The sequence below is a fragment of the Heloderma suspectum genome, chromosome 2, assembly GCF_057233095.1.
Source record: "Heloderma suspectum isolate Gila_16-S chromosome 2, 16-S_ref, whole genome shotgun sequence".
In the NCBI taxonomy this organism is placed as follows: Eukaryota; Metazoa; Chordata; class Lepidosauria; order Squamata; family Helodermatidae; genus Heloderma; species Heloderma suspectum.
The window spans coordinates 77,501,042-77,515,755 of NC_139459.1; the positions used below are offsets into that span (position 1 = coordinate 77,501,042).

Below are 14,714 nucleotides of genomic sequence, written 5' to 3' on the forward strand. Positions count from 1 at the left end.
CATCAGGAAATACGTCCTGACTGTTAGAGCAATACACCAATGGAACCAAGTTCCTAGGGAGGTAGTGGGCTCTCCCACACTGGAGGCCTTCAAGACGAGGCTGGACAGCCATCTATCAGGGATGCTCTGACTTGGATTCCTGCATTGAGCAGGGGGTTGGACTCGATGGCCTTGTAGGCCCCTTCCAACCCTACTATTCTATGATTCTATGATTTAGAGAGAAGTCAAAGCCATATAGACAGCTATATCCTGAGCATCTTTGAAGTAGTCACTTATGATGTAAACCTTACTGATTTACTCACTGGGTCTGAATCAGTGAAACAAAATGGACAGATTAATAGTTGCCTTGAATGCTTAGATAGAAGAAGAACTGTATGAAAAAGTGTGGATTGTATTAATATACATTAGAAGAAATAGGATAGCTTACAGCACAATCTTTTGCATGTCTATTCAGAAATAAGCTCTACTGAATTCTGTTGGACTTACTCCTAGGTAAACTTGTATAGGGCTCCAGGCTTAGGTTTGGATGTAGTAATGTTTTTCTGCCAGCAGAAGGGAAACCAGTAGTGGCATGGATTTCCCCTCCCCCTGCAACCCTCTGTGTGTCCCCCCCAAATCTGTTCCAGAGGTACTCTCTGGAGCAGATGTGCGGGAAATGCAGAGGACTGAAGGCGGAAAGAGCGGACAGGGAAGTCCCCTTCCACCAGCAGAAGTGCTGTTTTCTGAGCAGTCTTCTGTTCATGCAATGTTGAATCCAAGCTGAAGTTGGGGATGGTTAACCTTTGACCTCAGGTAGTTTCTTTATTCAAGATGGATTCAGGATTTAGATGGAATGGCTTTTATGTTAGAATTTTCATATTGAACTTTTCAGCCAGTTCCACAGACTACCAGTTATTGCATTGCTTTATTGCACTTATTTTTGGTGCTTTGATTTCTACAACCATGGCCAATCAAAGGTATGCTTTGATTCTATATTTAAACAAGTTTCAGTTTATGTTGTACAATAGCTGTATAACTTGTCATTGATACCTCAGTTACTTGGAAGTATTCTTATACAGTTGATGAAGAATGTTTGATAGCAAATCTTTCTACTGAATTCATTGTATGTTTTAATCAGTAAGTTTCTGAACTGAATATATATTTTTAGAATTAAGCATTTCATATTATACTTGTTTGGTTTTAGGGATTACATTATCAGTGGCAGAAGTCGGATCAAATTTCACTGGAAGATGTAGTGTATAACATAATGTGGGACCCTACAGGTAAATACAGATATAACTAGGTCTTTTCCTTTTCAGCTTTTCGATTGACTTCATTTGATTTTCAGCATTTATACCCCACCTTTCAATGAATTCCAAGGTTGGCTTACATAATCAAAATATAATAACATAAAACACAAGTATGCTGTAGAGTGTAAGAGCAACATAAAATCAATTAGCTGAGATAAAGCTAATCCATTTATTTATTCATTCAAGAGATTTCTAGGCCACTTTTTTAGGGCCATGCCCTTATAAGGTAGTTCCCAGTACATGAACCAAGTTTTTAAAAGCTGGAACAGATTAAAGGCATCCACAAATAAAATGGCATGATACTATGGAGGAAAAGGTAGTTTAGTTTATGAAGCAGACTGTCCAGTTCTCAAGTACACTACATTTCTAGTTCCTTCCTGGTTCATCTCTTCACCCCTGTTGCCTCCCCCTCTCCCCTGGCAACCTCCCTCACTTTATCCTTTACTGTAACTGGCTCACTTCAAATCTAGTTTCCCGCTTAACCAAGGAGCCGCCATTGTGAGTGTGCACAGATCCTGTGGCAGGAAAGGAAGGGAGCTGGCGAGAGCCTGGGCAGTGGCAGTGGCGACGTCTCCTCTTGGCTGGCAGGAACAGCGGTAGGCAGTTCCCTCTCTCACTTGTCTGAGGCTCATAAAAGAGTGAGGACTCGTGTATTTGCTGGTGCCATTGCTGTCGCCGGCTTCCTCAAAAGAAAGACGGGAGAAACAAAGAAACAAAGACCAAGCGGTGCCTGTCCGCCCACTAGCCTGAGTATTGTAACTTCACTGGGAGGAAAACAATGCTATCGCGCAGCAGGAAGGGGGCTGCTGCGAGACGAGGGAGCAGCCGAGGAGAAAAAGTGGCCGAGAAAGAGACTCGAGGTTCCTTCCTGGACGAGCGCTGACCAGCCCAGTAAAAGCAGCGGGAACAAGGTTGGAGCTGGTCACGGAGGGCATGCTGCCCCCCTGCCCAAGCAAACGTTGGTCGGGGGAATGGTTAGTTCTCCCCCATTGGGTGGGGGTGAAACCATGGTCCTGCCCCACCCCCCATCCCCCATGCAGCCCATAGAAATATTTACATCTCTTCACCCCTGTTGCCTCCCCCCTTCCCCCGGCAACCTCCCTCAATCTCCCTTACTGTAACTGGCTCCCTTCAGTGTAGTTTGATGCTTGTGATACTTGAGAAAATTAATTTATTTCTTGGAGGGGGGGGGGATGAGGGACATTTGTATGTATAAACTGGAAAAAATACATTTAATTTAAAATGGTATTAACAGCGTTGCTTTTAAGAACTGTGGTCTGTGCTTACAATGGGAGCCTCTCCTCCTATGTCTTGGGATCCCCATGCCACTTTATTTTAAAAGAAGTGGACCAGAGTGACTCTAGATAAAGAAATATGAAAATATGTAGCTCATCCATCTTGTATTGCAGGATTCCCAATTCTCCAAAAGCCTCACTATTTTCCTTCCTGATGCATGGCATAGTGCAGATACTCCTGGTTTGAACCATCAAAACAGGCCAGCATGGGCTGTTTAAGATGCGGTGGGCTGCGGCACATGCTGGTGTGAGCCGTGTGGGATTTGCAGACTCAGTGTCCGGCCACAGCTTGTTGTGTTATGCAAACCCCAGGGACTGTGAGTTATGCAAGGGTTAAAAAATCTGTCTCTCTTGAGGAGTAATGACAAGTTGAAATACTGACCTGGTTTGCACCCTCGCATAACACAACAACAGACCATAGATTAGGAGAGGGTTGTTTAACATTCAGATAACCCACAATCCCTGGGTTTGCACAACATGACAAGCTGTGGCTTGGCATTGAATATTCAAAATGGCCACTGGCATGAACTGGCACGTGCTGCAGCATACCGTGGTTAAATAAGCCACAGTGGGTTGTCTGATGGTATGAACGAGGTTGTTTCAGCTTGTTTAGCTGCCTCTAGAGGTTCTTCCCGCTGTCTCTGAGTGTTGGATTGGACATCAGAAAACTACGATCTCATGGGGCGAGTTGCTTAGAGACCTTTGACAATAGTCATTGCTCCTCAGGAGAGACAGGCAAACATAGCTTTGCACTTTCATCATGGCTGCTGAAAAAATGTGGTCATAACTTCAGCTCACTGGTGGGGTAAGGAGCTTGCACGAACACTTAAATTATGCTAATCTTTGGACCTTCTAAAATGAATTTGCTAAAATATAGATTTACTAATCTCTATTTTCAGTGAATCTGAAAGATATAGAAACTTTGCAATTATAAAGTATTTCCACCTTTTTCAAAAAATACAAAGGACCACAATACTGGGGGTGGGTGGAATAAACGGTTGCATTATTTATTTGACTGTCACAGCTTGGTGATGTCTTTTAAGCTAATAAATCTGTCCTGATATTATCATGCAAATACAAAAACTCATTTGTTAGGAAGGAGCTAGAGAATTTATGCTTTTAGGTCTATATCCAAAAGATACACACTAATAAAAAAGTGTAGTAGTTTATTCTTTCACTTGTAGACTGGGTGTCAGGAACGCCTTGGCGGCCTGTCTCAGTAGATTCCAATAGCCAACTCAAGACACAGAAGAAAAGAATTTCTTTTCAAAGCTTTAATCCTTTTACAACTTAATGACTCTTTCAGATGCTAATCACCAGCGACTAAAGCAAGGAACAGCAGAGTGGCCTAAGCTTCAAGTAGGCCGTTGATCCCCATTTGAAAGAGAGTCACTTGAAGACCCAGAACTTATGGGCTAGGGAGAGATCCTCCCTCTTTCCCTTGGGTCCATGGGAGGCGGCCGTTGCTTGTGCGCCAAACAGGCGCTACGCCTCCTTTCCGTGCCCTCCATCGCTTGTCGCTCTTTGCATCTGCGTCGAGCATCTAAGAAGCCCCCCTCCCTCATTCCCTCACTTCCAGGGTCACTATCTTAGGAATGCTGGCAGGAGGAATCTCTGCCAGGTGCTGAGCCTGTGAGGGATGAGCTGGCCCCTCTCCCACAGATTGCTGTTCCTCCTCAGAATCCAAACTGCTCTGAGGCTCTCTGGGCTCAGTTTCCACCCTGACATAGGGTTCATATGACACGACAACCCACCATGGGTAGTGAGCAATGGTGGGTCATTGTCTCATGCAAGCCCAGTGAGTTTTCTGTGGGGTGGCTTATTTTAATGAACAAGCCGTGCTCAGAGCCCATGGCAAGTTATAGGGTTGTCCATACCCATGGTGGCTTGTCGTGTTGTCTGATTGCAGGACAGTGATTTTATCATGGGTTGCCAGGAGCAGCTACAGAGCTGCTTGGCAAGAGCGACAAAAAAGCCCATGCTGCACTTCGCAATCTCACCAGTTGTCGCCTCCAGCTTCCCTTGCCAGTGACTTGGCCCTCCACTGATGCCCAAATGACACTTTGGAAGGATCATTGTGCATCACTACCTTAAAAAAATATAAAATAAAATTGGTGCCTCAAAATGGTGCAAATGAGGTTGTAATTTTTTTGGTCATTCTTTTGCAAGGACAGAAGTGTATAGATTTGGCTGTCTGATATGTGTAGTCTTGCCCAGTCAATTTCTTTTGTACATTTCAGCTGTTAAAGGGAGCACTGAAGTAGAGGAGGTAATATACAAGAAAATTGACAAGGTGAGGCTGCATATAGGCTAATTTGTGCCCAGTTGCAAAGGACCGGGGGAGAAATAATAGTAAGAGAAAGGAGGGGCCGAGTAGCACAATTCAGAAGCACCAAAAATGGGGGAAAGGCGAATGGACTAAGTGCACCAAAGGGGGGTGATGACAATATCCCCCCCTTGGCAATATAATCCTCTCACTTTTAAGTGTTGAACTGACACTACTTAATGCCCTCCAGCTTTTCAACGCTCCCCCAAGTCTTCAGCTGAAATGGAAGTTACTAACCCGCCCCCCCTTTTGCGGCTCCTTTTTGGAGCAGTTACTGCTGTGGTTACTGTGCTTCAACGAATGTGCACACATCTCCTTGACAGTTGTAAAAACAAAATCTCTCAGAAGGCGGCTGCATGGGATAGAGTGAATGGTGGGTGGGTATAACTACCCCATTCGCTCTGTCCCATTCAGCCACTCTGTAAGGGTTGTGTGTTTGTGTTTTTTTCAACTGTCTAGCATATTTGTGCAAATTTAAAGGCTGGGAAGTACTTGACTTGGATTCCTGCATTGGGCAGAGGTTGGACTCAGTGGTCTTATAGGCCCCTTCCCACCTTACTATTCTATGATTCTATAAGTAAATGGATGGGAAATCTGCAATAACTGCTCTGAAAAGTAACTACCCCACTGCAGTTGGAGACTCAGGGGGATGTTGAATGTGAGGAGGACACTGATAAGTGTCAAATCAACTCTTAAAAGCGACAGGATTACTTTATCAAATGGGAGATATTGCGTGTCCCCCCCCCCCACTTCGGTGCACTTCTGCATTTGTTATCTCTTTGGGGGATTCTTGACTGCACAAATGGGTTTCTCCTGTCCCTTAGTATTGTTTTCCCCTGATCCTTGTCAACTGTGTGCAAATCAGCCTATCTGCAGTCTTGGCTTGTGAATTTCCTTGTATATTACATACTCCATTTTGGAGCTCCTGTTGACAGCTGCAACGTACAAGGACATTGTATGTTGCAGCTACATACAGTGTCCTTGTATGTTGCACACAAGGCAAGACTACACATCGGACAGGTGAAGGTGTGCACTTGCAAAAAAATGGGGGTGTGGGGTGGGAAGAATTATGAACACATTTATGTACTCCTGAAGCACCAAAAAAGAAGTAGTGAATCAAAAGGTATAGTGAACGTAACACAGAGGTGGCCAAGGCGAGGAGATAAGATGGATTCTGCAACAAAGGTGCCTGGGATATGTGCCAGAGCTGACTGGAGGACTGAGTGGGAGAACAAGCCACAGCAAGCCTAACTGGCTTATTCACAGAGTGGCTTAGCATGATGTACAAACCCGCCCATAGTCTTCCGTCCTTCAAGTCCTTTTGATCTACCAGTCCCCTTGATTAATATCTAATCATGAGGAACCATTCCTTTTGATTCATTCTAATTGCCTAAATATCCCTTCATCTTTATCCTCATGAAGATATTCCTTTACACAGTCCTACCAATATCTGTTAATAAGGCACTAAACAGTTAACGCTGGCTGAATTGGTGTAGTCAGACTAATTCCTGAAGTATCTGATCTCTTCCCTTGCTCCAGGCAATAAGCAGTAAAGATGGGGTTCTGCTGGCTGGATTCAGATTTAAATCTTTGTTAATTGACTTTCATCTGTATATCATATTTTCACTGAGTCAAAATAAGGTCACCGTCTTAAAAGGATGGTCCCTGTTGCTAGGCTTTGATTGTATATGTCATTGGTGTCATATAGTTGTTTCATAAGTAGTTCAAATTTGTCATTTCAAGTGTTAAGGCATTTTAGGATGCCCAGTTTGACTTCAACTATTCCTTCTAATGTAAACTATTTGTAAAAATTTGTAAAACCTAGGCTCTCGTCTGTTGACTAGTTCCAGTTGTCTGCAGCTTTGGTCCAATGGCAGTTTTGAAAATCCATCAGAAGATGAAAATCCTGAAAGAGCAGAAGCTCGAAATTGGAGAATCATTTGGCAATGCAAGTAAGAAATATATTAGCAGTAGCTTAGTTGTCTTTTTAAACTTCATTGGAGTTGTGCCTTAGTATGAAGTAGTGTACTTCATTGATAAAATACTGTAATTTAATTCATTTGGTTTGTTGAAGAGACATAAAGAGCAAATCATGTATTTTATGCTGTACTCAGAGCACACTGCTATTGCCCTCCCTTTTCCACAGAAAAGTATCTAGATTTTGTTACAAAATCAGACTTGTTGTCTTTCTGTACCTGTGTAGTTTGTGCTTTTCTTGATATTACCCTGATACCTTGGCTCAAGAAACCATTCTGTTCTCAAAGAAGCAGCAGAGTCAGAGGCTTGGAGAACTGGCAGGAACTAGAAGAATGCCTTAGATGGTTACAGCAGGGTCAGAATAATTGTATATGCAAGGGGTAGGAAACTCAATGACCACATGTTTTGTGCTACAAGTCCCATACTGTGTGACCATTGGCCATGCTGGCTGGGACTGATGGGGATTGTAGGCCAGAACATCTGGAGGGCACCAAGTTGCTCACCCTTGGTATACATACTTTCTCCACTGATTAGATTAAAGGGAGTTCCTCCCTTGGAACTACATATACATGAAAAAGTAACCCCTCAGGCAGCTAGCCCACAGGGGGCCCTAGAAATTGGCCAATCCAGAGCCTTGGCAGAAAATTTGTTTCCCCCTTATTGCCATGAATACCAGCTGTGTCAAAACCACCTTTGAACATATCATCCACTGGCTGTTACTTGACAAACTGTATTGTAACCAAAACCTGGGATATCTGAGGGTAGCCTGTGCCTATAGTATTTTTCCATTTATCTGTTTGGCTTCCCCTTATTTATTTAATTCGTAACACAATTTTTTACCAAAAAATGGTACGCAAAGCGACTTACAGAATCAATTAAAATTGATTAAAACAAAAAACCATACATTAAAATACAATAAAAACAAAACAATTGCAGGAAAAAAATATTATTAAAAATGGCACCCAACCCAACAGACCCACTTACAGACTAAAGGCCTTCTTAAATAAAGCAGTATTTGTCTGCCAGCAGAAGGACAGCAAAAAGGGAACAAAAGTAGCTTCCTTTGGGAGGGAGTTCCACAACCTGGGAGCAGCCACTGAAAAGACCCTCTCTTGGGTTGCCACCTTCTGAAGGTGGCAGTCTTGAAATAAGGGCCTTTCCTTTACTTTGAAGCCAGGTAATTATAACCACTTGCCCTATATTTCCTTTCCTTCCTTTTCCTCCTCGAAATCTATCCATTTCATCCCCATGGTCTACCATTTTCACCTGCACTTAATTTGTCCCTGGTTGTAAAGCTTTCCAATCTCCTACCATGCTGTTTCCATAGCACCTCCTCCCAGTCCTTATTTGGCAAACTAATCTCCATATTTTTCTGTTTCTATGTTAGGCTGATTAGTATACTAGTCTGTGTGCTAGGGGGCTGGTATACTAACCAAGCTCTTTTCTTTTTTGTAATGTGTGTACATGTGTGTGTTAAAAAAAAAGAAAAGAAAAAAAAGTCTATAACCTTGGACTTAAATGGTTGTTTAAGCTATTTCCCCCCAGTTTAGAAATAGCTGTTTTCAGATTCATTGCAGCACAGTGCATAAATCTGCTATGTGCAAACCAAATCTCTGGAAAAGATCCCTTTGTTCCAGGGATGGGCACTTGTGGGAAATTTGGGAGCCAGTTTTGCCTGCATGGGCTACACACATACACACACACACACACACACACACACACCCTGCAGGTGCTGAAAAATAGAAAAAAATAAAATTTTAAAATGGCATCTGTAGTGCCTGTGGAGACCTAAACGGGTCAAACTTAGAGTGCAAACAATTACCATGGGGAAAAAATTTTTTTTTACCCTTTTGGTGCTCCATAGCCACTACAGATGCCTCCCCCCCAATGTTTTAACTGATTTCGGGGTGTGGCAGGGGCCACATGCAACTGTGTGTCGCTCACCCCTGCATTATTCCCATGTTCGTTGTTGCACATGTAGACATATGAGTTCACGTTATGCATGTGAACAAAGGATGTACGGTAGCTATTTTCCATCCATTTAAAATATTTTTAGATCCTGTTGCAGTTTTATGCTGCACACTAACTTCTAGCACTTGTAAGAGCATCAAAAGCAAGTCCTGTCTTAGAGCTGGCATTCTCTGCCATAGAATGGTTGGATTGCTTAATCTATAGGTGTGTCTGAGAGCCTTTGCAATACTCTCAGGCACATCCATAGTACATTCTTGCCCACCAAGAGGGTAGAGGTGAAAGTGTTTTGGCTTCGGTCAAAGCTCTTAGAAGCATTGTGCATTCAGTGTGTGAGTACATATTCCCATGTGGCTGCACAGTTGACAATTAGGGAGCAGATCTAACAGAAGTAAAATAACTTATACCGTTTAAAATAATATTGTCAAGTAGTAGACATGCATTTTTGTGTTTAGAAGATGTTATTTTCTTTGAGGCCATTTGTCGGAGGCTATTAAAGATGTTCTTTTTTTGAAAAGTGTGAATGAACGTCCTCTCTTAATACATTGACAAGGGATGAAAGTTCAGGAATGCATGTTATTAAGGGACCTTTAAAAGTTAGTTGTAGTGTCTCTTAGCAAATTTGTTTCAATGAACACACACAGAGATTATGGGGGGTTTCCTGTCCAGTACTTCAACCACATATGGGGAAACTGCTATTTCACTGGGCAGTCCCACAGTTGGGTCTCTTTGTTTTAGCAAATGCTTATATTTCAGGGCGTAAGGAACTCTCAAAGCACTGTACATAAGGGAATACTATTATTTACTTTGCGGTTTTCAAATAATGCTTGCTGACACTTAAGGACTCAAGAGAAACTGTTGCTACTACAAGCACTTTAATGACTACTTTTACCTCAAGCCAAATTCCCTAAATCTCCACCCCAGCCAAATACACTCACAGTGAGGTCCAGCTCTTGGATACAGTCTTCCTATGTCTCCCAAAGCTCCTCCTGTTGTATTTCTGGCTTTTTGGATAGTTTATCTGGGTTTGTATAACCTCCTTCTGGCAAGATCTTAGGGCAGCCTCCTGGCATAAAACAACCACCTGCTGCTTACTCCTGAACTTCACCTGCCACATATGGTTATCCCACAGAGAAGGAATAGCTTAATATTCAGGCCTTAGCTATTCACTTTCTCCTAGTCCTTCTGTACCACCACCCACCAACGAGTAGACCTTTTCCCTCTCTCACTACCAACAGACTCCCTGAATTCCAAACTGTCAGCTACTTAACTATCAACGTCACTTCCCAACCACTCTTTTCCACCTAGGTAGAATCTCCAGCGAATCAGAACTGACTGTATCTGATCCAGGCCCCATACATGAATATTTAAAGCAATTCTCTCTCTCTCTGCTTTCCAAATGTTGCCAAGCAGCTACTGCTAACCAGGTCTTCAACCCAGCAACAGCACTAGGCCTCAGGCCCACACAGATACATTATAGCCTCTCAGAGGCCGCACAGAGTCTTTACAGGACAACAACAGTTATACAGATGGCATTTCTTTACACAGATTGTCTACAACAAAATGAGATTATTTACTGAACACAAAGGAATAATATATACAGTTATTTTGGAAATTAGCTGGTAAAGAGCACTACATGAATTCCAGGATGGAAGTAATCAGTTCATACTACAAATGAACATACACATGTCAAGCACGTGAGCAAAAGGCAAAGTGAATAACGTAGACATCCATGCACGGGGTTTGAATGGTGGAGAAATAAGCTCAAAGGGCCCACCCAGTGTCTAAACCGAAGGCTATTGTGGACAGAAGAGTAGGCCAACGATTTGTGTGCTGAATCTGGGTTGGAATGGGCTGGATTAAGGAATTGGAGAGGTTGAGGCTAACCAAATCTCGGAGAGGGCAAGGAGGAAGAAGTGGTTCAGAGGAGAGGAAGGCAACATCAGGGATGCAAGGGAGACCTGCAGTAGTTTGTCTCTAGCCACAGGTAGAGGCACAGACACTAATCCTTCTGTATGATCACCTTGGCAAAAGGGGAAGGCAGGAGAACTGGAGTATCTAAACTAAGTGCACGCATACCAGTTACTTGTGCCTTCTGCATAATCCACTTCCTCTCAAGGAAATACGTATAAACCTACGGATTTGACATCACTTCTACCTGACACTTGGGTGTCAGCTAACTCTTCCAGAAGAATTGGCTGGTTGCAGTGGGAGAAGTGGAGAAGGAAGCCTGGCTGTGATCATTCCCGCTGGATGACCACAACAAGACTGCACCAAAGTGCCTGAGTTCCCAATCAAAAGCTTGTTGAAAGACAGACTTAATTCCTACATACATTCACACAAGCACACAAAAGAGGAAGCAGGTAAAGGGCTGGAGGTTATGATGGATAGGAAAAAGACCTCCAGAAGATATAATAGGGCATAAAAGATACCTGTCCTGGGATCATGATGGATCGTTCCTGAAGTAATGAGACTCTGTGGCAAAACCCCAGGTTCCATGGCTACAGGCAATTTCAGTGGGTGAGTGAGAGAGCCAACAGTTGTAACCAGAACACTGAGTTTGTCATGTAACCAAAGAGAGGAGGTACTGGACCCTTGGGAGGCTACAGAACTATGAAGCTTGCCACACACCAGGAACACAGTGTGGTATACCGCCTTTGTGGGGAGACCAGGCACCAAGTGGTTTTAGTGAGTGATTTCAGCAAAGTGGTACCTTGCCTTGGTTTTGTCAAGTTTAAACAGACATACACTCTCGGTGCAACTGAGACAGAACTGACAAAAGAGGGAGAACAACTTTGATCCAGGCCGACAGAAGTTTCCGTAGGACAAATCCTTTTCCCCAAAATCTCTCAGGATGGGCTAAACTTAATCACAACTGTACTTCCTTGAAATTGTGGTGTTTGAAGGTGGGGAATCCCTGCCTGATCATTGTACTTATAAATAACTATGCAACATCCTGGAAGAATTCTTATTTGCCTGGAGGTGTATTCTTGTGTGATTTCCAATTCCTGTGCCCAACTTATTATAGTGCTGCTTGATTAAGTTGTTCTGCTAAATCTCTGGCTTGGATACAGGGTGAAATGTTAATGACCTCATGGCAAAATTGCTCACTAAATACTTTTCCATTCAGCAGGTCCTGTACATTTTCCAAGACTTATTCTGTGCTATGCTGAATTTCTTAGTGACAGCACTGACACTTTAAAAATGTTGGGGTGAAGTGTTTCTTGGGCATTCCAGCCAAGCTGCTTGCCAACAAAAAAGATATCCTTAAAGCTCTCCAGTATGTTCCATCTCTACAGTGTAGAGCACATGGAAATGCCCATGGGTCTCAGGCATCCTTCTATGTCAAGAAATCTGTGGTGTAGAACTTCTCAATATAAATATAAATAAAACAGATGGTGCAAATGCTAGACCAATGAACTAAAAGGGAGTTTCAGCAGGTTTTCCTTAACGCTATACTTGTAAAGTATGTGTTAATGTTGAAGCCGGAGACTTTTTAATGCAATTCAAGGAACAGAGAAACAATTCTTTTAGTACCCCAGATCAAATATGTCTGTCTTTATGCCTAATAGCAATTGAAATCCACATGACAGATATTGAAATATACCTAAGACAGAAACACAATGCATTTGGTATATGTACAATTCAGATGTAGCCATGGAAGATCTAATGTTGTAACAGTTTTGGGGTAGGGTCAGCAACAAAAAGAACCTGCAGTATCATCTTAGGTTTCAGCCTTAGCAGAGTCTACATAAGGAGTAGTAGTAGTTTTGAGATTTATAATCTGCAACAACAAATAATAATCGAATTTCAAAGAAGCTGCTTTCCAACTTTGCTAATATTTAACTACATTCCAGTTTTACTAAGTTCTTGTGGTCTTGAGTAATGTTCAACATCATGCTTTTTATTGTTTATTTTTTGCTGTTTTGAAGAACTGCTTCTGACGTTCACCTAATGAAGTTTTCACCAGATGGAGAATTTTTTGCTACTGCAGGGAAGGTAAACCAGTTTGATAGGACTGGAAATTTATTTATGATTTCAATTTATATCCCACCTTTTTACATACAGTATCAAGGCAGCTAACAGTAATAAGAATAAAAATATAATAAAAACAATTTGTAAATGTCTTATTTTTTAAAATGTTAATTATCACTAAAATAGTTAATAAAACCAATCAAGAACGCTGACAGATGTTGATATGTATTGATCTTTATATTTATATTTATTATATATTTATATTGCAATACATCCCCTTGTATATCCCTTCCCATCCCATGAGACTGTAGCTAGGGCTGTGGGTGAGCATAGGGCAGTGCAAAGCTCTTAACTGTTGCATAGGCTGGGTGGAAGGCTTATAGAGCATGCAGTAAGAATCTGCTGAATGTTTTGTTCAGATCAAGGAACTTGGCTAAACAAGCTCAGGAACTGTAGAACTTCCATGCTCCCAAGGCTCAGGAGCTTCTATGAGTGATCTCCTGTGAACTAGCTTAGGGACTACACAGCTCCCTGCAGCTTTCGCACAGCTCTGAGTTGTAATTTGTGTCCAGGACTTGTACTGGCTGCTTGTGGGGTGGCTGGGTCTAGTCACACAGTTCATAGGAACCAGCCGGAGTTTCTTCAAGAGGAACAGTTTAACATTAAAGAGCTTCTGGGCACACAAACTCACTCAGTCACTCACTGACTCACAAAGCAGCCAGTTCAGCCTAAACACCAACCATTCATGTGCTGATTCATTTTTTCATTTTGGACCAGAGAAAAACTTTGGGCAGTATTACTGAAATTGTAAAACATCTAAACATTATAAGCTGAAAGCCTTCATATTCTGAATCAAGTAATCACAAATGTTGGTAGCATCACTAGATCCAGCATGCCTTTGTTACTTTGTTACATGACATCACAGTTCTTTAAGACTTCTTACTGCTGATATTTTGTTTTGCCTTTGGCTCTTCCTTTATCCGGGTCCTTCCCACATAGTGGAGTTGTCTTATTATATTTTTAAAATGTACTTCTACCTATGATATATTCATCATAGTATTTTTCATGAAAAACACCATCTAATAGATGTATTCACTAACTAAGCAATCCTGCATCTGTATAAATAGTAGCTGGAAAGAATATCTGATATGTCCAAGTATGGCACTGTGTAGCAACTATCTGGAATACCTCATGTGATCCAAGGTAATCCAATAAGTTCTGAATTAATGTGTCAAAAGTGAGTGAGTTCCTGTGATGGCCAAAGACTGACTTGCTTAAAGTAAGGAATCCTAATACAGTCCAAGCACAATCATAAGCCAGTGTCATTTAAGTGGCTAAAGGTTGGATCTGTTTGTTGGAAAACTATATTCCACATGCTCACTCAACTATGAAAGTGTGACCTTGTGAAAGCCAATATTTCCCAACCTCAGAATTATTGTGATGGTAGAGCTGTCTGAGCTTCTTGGAAGAAGATACAGATTTAACAAATAATAAGTTAGTGTTCTCCGATAATATTAAAACTATGTTGTGCTCTATAATTTCCTGTTGCTCCCCAAAGTAAGTCATCCTAATAAAATCGATCTTTGGCAAAACTTGTTTGAAATCCATTATGATATTTTTTTTCTCTGATTGTATTTGGCGTCACAGTTATTGTGCTCTTCAAATGAATCATTTCCAGTATAGAAGCATAATATTGAAATAACATAGACTTATTTGCCGCAATCAGCATTTCCCCCAAGGCATGTTCATGCGATGGTGGTTGTTTTTCAGAGAGAATAGCTTTTTGTGAAATTGATGTATTTGGCTACAGTGCCAAACTAATATTAACGAGCAGCTACTATTTTTGGAGCCCCATTTAAAGAAATGATTTAACATTAACAGTAG

General features: G+C 41.9%; 1 protein-coding gene across 5 annotated transcripts in view; it reads left to right on the top strand.

The window, feature by feature from the left end:
• DMXL1 (Dmx like 1) overlaps nt 1–14,714 on the top strand; it is a 133,213-nt gene that overhangs the window by 21,555 nt on the left and 96,944 nt on the right. For 4 of the 5 annotated variants that reach the window (XM_084833929.1, XM_084833932.1, XM_084833930.1 and 1 more), the window contains exons 4-6: nt 1,184–1,262; nt 6,736–6,862; nt 12,788–12,854. In XM_084833929.1, coding sequence (XP_084690055.1) covers nt 1,184–1,262; nt 6,736–6,862; nt 12,788–12,854 — 273 coding nt within the window. Of the gene's footprint in view, nt 1–1,183; nt 1,263–6,735; nt 6,863–12,787; nt 12,855–14,714 lie in introns of those variants that run through there. The other variant, XM_084833934.1, reaches the window with a different exon arrangement.